We start from the raw sequence: 7193 nt of genomic DNA on the forward strand, positions 1-7193 counted from the left end.
TGCTAGGGATAGCTTTTCGTAGTTAATATCCAATGAGAACGTAGGCAAATTTTTTTTCAGTTTTGAATCATCAACTTTGGGCAAATATGCGAAGGGGTTTCCAAAATTAGAATGTCAATCTTTTGAAGTAATTCCAGACTTTTCTTAAAATTCATTTCCTGTCCGAGGCTCCTTGCGTTCTTGTTCTCTTTTAACTCGTTTCGTTTCTTTGAATTTTCTTTCAAGGTACGCTCATATCGATTGCATTTTTGAATTGGGGTTGCTCTGGGCAGCAAAGATCGGTAGGAAACCTTTCCATATCGATTGATGTGCCTCTATTCATAACTGAATATGTGCATGCAGCTTGGAAGCTTCAACAGCAACGTGCTTTTACGTACTTGTTCTGTATTTGGGTTGCATAATATTTCGTCTTTAGTTCTCTTGATTCGTACAAATCTTTCACACTCCTGGCACACACAAAGTTCCCCACACAAGCCAGAACAACTGTGAGCGCATTTTCGGATAAATTTGAAACATCTCCTTTGACACGGCAACACGTTACACATCTCATTGCATGAGGGTAATTTTTGTGTAAATGTTTCCACCGTTCGTGACAAGGTCAAACATAACCGCATTTGTTCATTCTTCATACTACATAACTATGTCAAAAATTGCAGGACAGGCCGGGCAAGGAGGACAAGCAATACCACATTTACTCTGACAAACGTGTCCACAAAGCAACACGTTTTGGCATTTCTCCTTACACGCCAAGTGGATGGCTCCTTCCAGACAATCCGAACATGTACCAGGACAAGTGTGTCCACATTGCAAGACTTCATCACAAGGCTTTGGACACGGATATTTGGATGGCTTGAGGTAACACGGCACTTCCACAACGTGACTGCATGGCCAAGTGTAAGTCATAGGAATGTTACACCATTTATGAATACCGTCATTCAATTTACATTTCCCACATTTTCCTGAACACCTATGGCCACATTCCAAAACGCTTTCACATAAACTGTAGCAATCTGTTTCCTCGGGGCTTTTGCCACACGGAAATTTGTTAGTGTGGCCACAAGTTGCTATTTCTTTATCAACTGGTACTTCACACGGTCTACATTTCTCCCTACACTTTTGAGGACAAGGGTGTCCTTCAGGGCACATTTTGGGACAAGAAGCATTACATTTTATATCTTTATGCTCTAAATCATATCCATGGCATGTCAAACGACAAGTATGGCCACATTTCATGCGGAAATTACATTTTTTAGCACAGCCTCCTTGGGGTCTACGATCAAAGTCCTTGGGAACTCTCATTACGTCATTCTCATCTGGGTGATTTCGGCATGATGGCAGTCCATCCCCGGTTTCTTTCATTTTCTGCAGTTTCTTTAATTTTTTCCCACATTTACTTTATTGCCAATAATGACAAATTCCAATAGCAAATAATCCTTTTTTTGCCCGTACAAGCCACACAAACTTGTTGTCAACTTTCAATATCCACATTGTTTGTCATTGCTTCTCAAGAGAGACAAAATTTCATTTCCTCCCTTGAAAGTTGTCCACGGGTAACCGAATTTCTTGACTCAAGTTTTTGGTTCTTTCATTTCCTTTTTCAAAAGTCAGGACCTGGCCTGCGTATGTAGCCATACAGTAATTGGGATGCCTCTACCCTCGGGAAATACTTGCACAACCGAGGCAGATATTCCGCCTCAAAAGATTTGATTTATAATGTGTCCCTTTCAACTTTCTTCTTGGCTCGGTTGAATGAAAAAAAGGTTTTTGGTAACGCCCCCGATATTCTCATATCCTTTCCAAAATATGGAATTTGCAAATTTTGAAAAGGTCGCATGATAGATATACTTTCCGCTTCTGTTTGTTCACGCAATGTCACGTGTGGAATTCCGTTATCGACAAGTCTTTCAAACAACGACAGTCCCCAAACCAAATTCTTTTGGGTGTTCATAAACCTTAGGGTTTGGCCGTAGCGTTTGTGCCCCCTATCAGAATAAGATGTTGACATTTTTATTCAAAGCACACAATGTGGGCCCCACACCTCAGCAGCTTCCTCGACAACAAGATTTCTACTCCACAGCATCAACAATGCCTTTTTTTAGCGCTCCGGTTGTGGTCATACCAATTATCTTTGCCTCTTTCAATAAACAAATATCTTCTTCCATTCGGGTCTCCGCAAGTTCTTCTTTTATGCCATTGTATTCTTTGATAAGCTTGCATTTCCTTTCAAGGCATTCCTTATATTGGTGACCACAACTTTACAAAGTTACTCTTGATTTAAGTTCCAATACGTCTTGAATTAAATCCTTTCTTCCCTTGAACATCGGAAAAGTCTATCATTTGAAGTATTTTTCAATTTGAGAAAGCAACGGCTTTTTGTGGTCACAAACTAAATCCGTCATCATCTTGGACAACATCATCCGGAGCACCAGTTTGTTGTTGGGCTTCTTCCAGAATTTCACTTATGCCAAGTAACCTGGCTCTATTCAGCAAAAAGGCACCGCTATTTTCTACTTTTAGAATTGCCTTCAAGCAATCTGCCTCATACCTATCGTCATCAAAAATTTGCCTTTGTCTAATAACATTTTTTGATTCTTCTTCATCATCAAAAACATCCTCATCCTTTTCCTCAGACCCATGACTTTTTTGAATGAAGTGACTTATAATTTCAACGTCATCTAGCTGTCTGCCTAGATCATTATGGAGACCAAAGACCCAGCACTCAATTAGTCTACCTTTGGCATGAAAATTCAGTCCTTTTATGTCTAAAACATTCATCATATCTCCAAATAAATCAGGTGGAATGAAATTTCTTAACTCTGAGTCATGCAAGATGAAAGGTCGATGTGATGCGCGATACTTTGGTAACAAAACCCTTCTAAGACCTCGGTCCGACACTTCAGACTCCTCAATGTCTGTCCTAAGACAATACTGGTATTCAGAAAGCCATTGACTGTAATGCTGGACTCTATCGACGATGGTCGGATGTTTTCCTAAAGCGATATGCCCTCTCTTTTGCATAAGACCAATAACTTCATGACAAGTTTATTCATGTGAGTAATGATCATTCCTGGTAATGAATCGAGCAATGATTCGTTGGAGCGTTCAGCCACTATGAATTCTAGATTTTTTTCCTTTGACATTCAATTTTGAAATGAGAGAATCGTGATGTTTTCTTGACATATAGTTGCATAAAAGGCTTTCACTCTCAACATCTGTAGACAAGGACCAACTTCTCTTTCATGTCTTCAATTTGATTTGAATATGACTTCATCCTATCTTTGAGTTCTCCAATATCCATCTTCCAAGCCCATGACATGAACCTTTGTTTCTTTTTCAAGTTGTTCAAATTGCACGGCTCTAAACGTTGAGAGGAGCTTTTCCCTCCAACGCGAACAATTCCCTTTGGACAAAAATCCATTATACCTTCTAGAAATTGATCCAAGGCATGGTTTTGTATTGCAGATTACTAAAATTGGATTCATTTTTACAATTTTCCATTATGAAAAATACTATCCTTGTTTTTCAGTAAGACTTCCATCACCTTCAATCCTACATATGTTTTCCCTGTTCCTGGTGGCCCCTGGATAAGAGCTACTTCTTTGGTCAAAGCAAGAATGGCAGCCTCACGTTGACATGGGTTCAGACACATATTGTCTGTTATCGGCCAATTCAAAGTGTTCAACACTTTCACTTCTCGTTTATTGGGTTTTCATAAGGCAGGCGATGTCGTATTTAAAGACACCTTGTAGCAGATATTTTGGAGTTTTTTTTGTTTTTGACACAAGATGATGTAATCTTTTAATGGGATCTGAGTCAATCGTTTGTACCCTTTCAATATCGGATGGACTGCTTCAAATACGCCATTGTCTCTGCCATTACAAATGAATCATTTGATGTTGTCTTTAAGACAGTGTTGAGCTCAGAGAGACATGATATACTCACTATGCCTTTACTCAGCATTTGAGTATCTCGAAAACTGACTGTTGCAAAAATGACATTTGCTTGGAAATTATCATTAGACAAACACAACAAGTTTCCATTTATAAGCCGCTTGGAATGGTCCCATTTAATGTGTTTCATGTTTGACACGTCAAACTGTATCACGTGATTTATTCCGTCAGTATGAGTCATCCCTGTGAAGTGGACGTCATGGTAGAGACGAATATCTGAGCTTCTAAAATGTTTATCTTGGCCATTTTCACGATATTCGTTAATTCCATTTCTCAAAGGTCTGATAAAATCCTCTCTCATTAACCTAAATAAAATATCTAGATAATGTTCTTGGTCTCTATAAGTTCCTTTAGTGACAATGGCCCTGACAAACGGATTAGCATCAGTGGACAGATCTGAAGCTGTTGGGAAAAACCGAAAGTTCTCTGAAATCGTCAGGTGGAGTTTCACTGTCGGCGCTTGGCCGTAGAATCTGATTGGTCTTTTTCTCTTTGCCCACGTGTTTTGAGTATCTGTGACTGTAGAAATTGTAGACGCGACCAAGTCATGCAATTTGTAATTGGCACGCACTGGTTTTACACATTTTAATTCTTTCTTTAAATATAACAGGACCGGTTTGCAGTTGTGAGCTCTCTCTGGTAAAAGTTTTACAATGTGTTGTATTATTCCGAGAATTGAGTTGAAAAAATTAGCCGCTTCAGTCCACATCATTCCTTGTTGCTGCTTTGAATCCAAGTAATGTGTTAACAAATGTGTCAAAAACTTTGATGTGCTTAAAATCTGAAGGACTTTCTTCTGTTTGATAGAATAGATCTGACACGTCATAATTTTGGTGAACGCTTGGAGTAGAAGTGTGTACCATTCTTCCGGCAAACTGTTACTCATCACAATATTTTCCATTGACTCAATATTGCTGGTCATTTTTAATAGCAAATCATCGCTGTTTTTTGGTTTCTGACCAGGACAATAAAGTCCTGTAACTGATATCTGATTTAGAATCTTTTATAAGCTCCCCTTTTATGTCTTTAGCTTTACTCTTGTCGTGTGCTCCAGCAGAATTCTTGGGTGCAACATCAGCCACAACTCTGCCTTTTGAAACTGAATCACTCTCTACGTTCCTGCATTCTGAATTGCTTCTTATCATTTTATTACGGTCTCTAAAAGTTTGTGTCGGATATTTTCTGTCTCCTCCAATTGAGACATCTAGTTGAGCTCGTTTCTGGTTGTGACTGAATCTCAAAGCATTTTCAGTGGCCTTTTCATCATTATACTCTGAACGAGCTTGATCGTTAGGATGGTATTCGATACTTCGGCTTCTCCGTTCTCTAAGAAATGTCACTCTCGACTGCTTGGTGTCTAAAAACTGCTTCCTCCCCCATATTTCCCCAAGCTCATTTTGTCCCTGGTCAAAACTCTTTCCTCCCTCGGCCATATCTATTCTTAGAAGTCTACCTGTCTCACAATTAAAACATGTTTGGAGGACATCGCTAGTATTAGTAGTAGTAGTAGCGTATGGCTACACCTCCAAATGTATTTCGTCAACCCAGCTTCTAAAGTCCTCCTCCGCCCTAAGGATGGTTTCGTAGCTAGCTTCAAGTTCAGTGACTGGACAGTGGAGGACGATGTGATCGCTGGTCTCTGGGGCTGCCTGGCTTATTGTGAGTCATCGCCTCTTCTGTAAGATTCCCCGTGGTTTTACATACGAAACATATATGTTGAAATATCTCTTTTTTTAGAATATTATATAACAAATATTTACAAAAAAGTTACTGTTGATATCTTCAGTTTTCATGTATTTATAATCCAAATTAATCCACTGCACAGATATTATATTATTGTTTACAGTTGTAAACTATTCCTGGCGATTCAAAAATATAAAAGTTATTCCTCTGTGATTATCAACTTTTAGTCTACTTAGACGTTTGCCACTTGAATGAGGAGTTCATCTTGATCTCTTTATAGCTGAAATAAACGATAAATACAGAACACAAAATGTGAACCATCTCATCAAGAGGTTATTATGTCGGAGAGGTATTGTTTGGTGGAAATCGAGTTTATATTAAATAGATAAATCTTTGATTAAGTTAATGTGATGTGTTACGTGGAAGTCATATAATTTCACATTGTGTATAAACATCAAATATTTTTGCTTCTTAATGTTTAGATTTTGAAATAATTTTTTTGCATGCAGTTTAGTCGACGAGCAGGATGACAGCTTGAAAGTGGAGGGTCGCATAATATTTGAGGAGGTGACTTCGCTATGTTAAAATAAAAGATTTAAAATAATAATAACAATAATAATAATAAATAATAATAATAATAATAATAATAATAATAATATAATAATAATAATAATAATAATAAAAATTTAATAATAATAATAATAATAATAATAATAATAATAATAATAATAATAATAATAATATAATAATAATAATATAATAGTAATAATAATAATAATAATCATAATCATAATAATCATAATAATAATAGTAATAATAATCATAATAATCATAATAATAATAATAATAAATAATAATAATAATAATAATAATAATAATAATAATAATAATAATAATAATATAATAATAATAATAATAATAATAATAATAATAATAACAAAAATAATAATGATGATGATGATGATGATGATGATGATGAATGATGATGATGATGATGATAATAATAATAATATAATAATAATAATCATAATCATAATAATATTTCTCCTTTTAATCTTTCCTCATTAAAACTGGATGATGAAAACTTAATTCATTTTGTGCCTCTGTCACCACCCCCCCCCCCCCCCCCCCCCCCCACCACCACCACCACCACCAATAACCCCTCGCTCTCCTCTCCTCTCTCTCTCTCTCTCTCTCTCTCTCTCTCTCTCTCTCTCTCTCTCTCTCTCTCTCTCTCTCTCTCTCTCTCTCTCTCTCAGAAGAGATGAAAATATACCAGCTAATAAAGCAGCCATGGATACTTTTTTCACCCATCTGGACACAAGAAATATCAAGGTAGACCACCCACGTCAATTCACACTGCCCTCAATAGAGACCTAAAACGCCTTCAAAATAACAAAGTATTAAAATCAAAGGAAGACCTTATGAAATTAGCATCCACAGCAAAAGACCGTGAACTGTGGAAGGAAATGATACAGATGATTAGAGAAGCAGCCGAGGCGTCCCGATCGGATGATTAGGAAGCGAAAGGCCTTAAGTCAGTCATATATATTATATATA

General features: G+C 37.0%; 2 protein-coding genes across 3 annotated transcripts in view; both read right to left on the reverse strand.

The window, feature by feature from the left end:
- Positions 1-630: 630 nt before the first annotated feature.
- LOC144976451 (NFX1-type zinc finger-containing protein 1-like) overlaps positions 631-7193 on the reverse strand; it is a 36636-nt gene continuing 30073 nt past the window's right edge. Inside the window, exons 4-8 of the mRNA XM_078920741.1 lie at positions 4987-5403; positions 3542-3654; positions 2611-3009; positions 2071-2234; positions 631-1393 (exon numbers count right to left, since the gene is read on the reverse strand). Coding sequence (XP_078776867.1) covers positions 631-1393; positions 2071-2234; positions 2611-3009; positions 3542-3654; positions 4987-5403 — 1856 coding nt within the window. The remainder of the gene's footprint in view (positions 1394-2070; positions 2235-2610; positions 3010-3541; positions 3655-4986; positions 5404-7193) is intronic.
- The window catches only part of LOC144976672 (NFX1-type zinc finger-containing protein 1-like), an 11143-nt gene continuing 5543 nt past the window's right edge, over positions 1594-7193 (reverse strand). For both annotated transcript variants that reach the window (XM_078921010.1, XM_078921011.1), the window contains exon 2: positions 1594-5913. In XM_078921010.1, coding sequence (XP_078777136.1) covers positions 3832-4872 — 1041 coding nt within the window. In that variant the 5' untranslated portion in view covers positions 4873-5913 and the 3' untranslated portion in view covers positions 1594-3831. The remainder of the gene's footprint in view (positions 5914-7193) is intronic.

Source organism: Berghia stephanieae, chromosome 7, assembly GCF_034508935.2.
Source record: "Berghia stephanieae isolate SIO BIC M18660-M18661 chromosome 7, UCSD_Bste_1.3, whole genome shotgun sequence".
Classification (NCBI taxonomy): domain Eukaryota; kingdom Metazoa; phylum Mollusca; class Gastropoda; order Nudibranchia; family Aeolidiidae; genus Berghia; species Berghia stephanieae.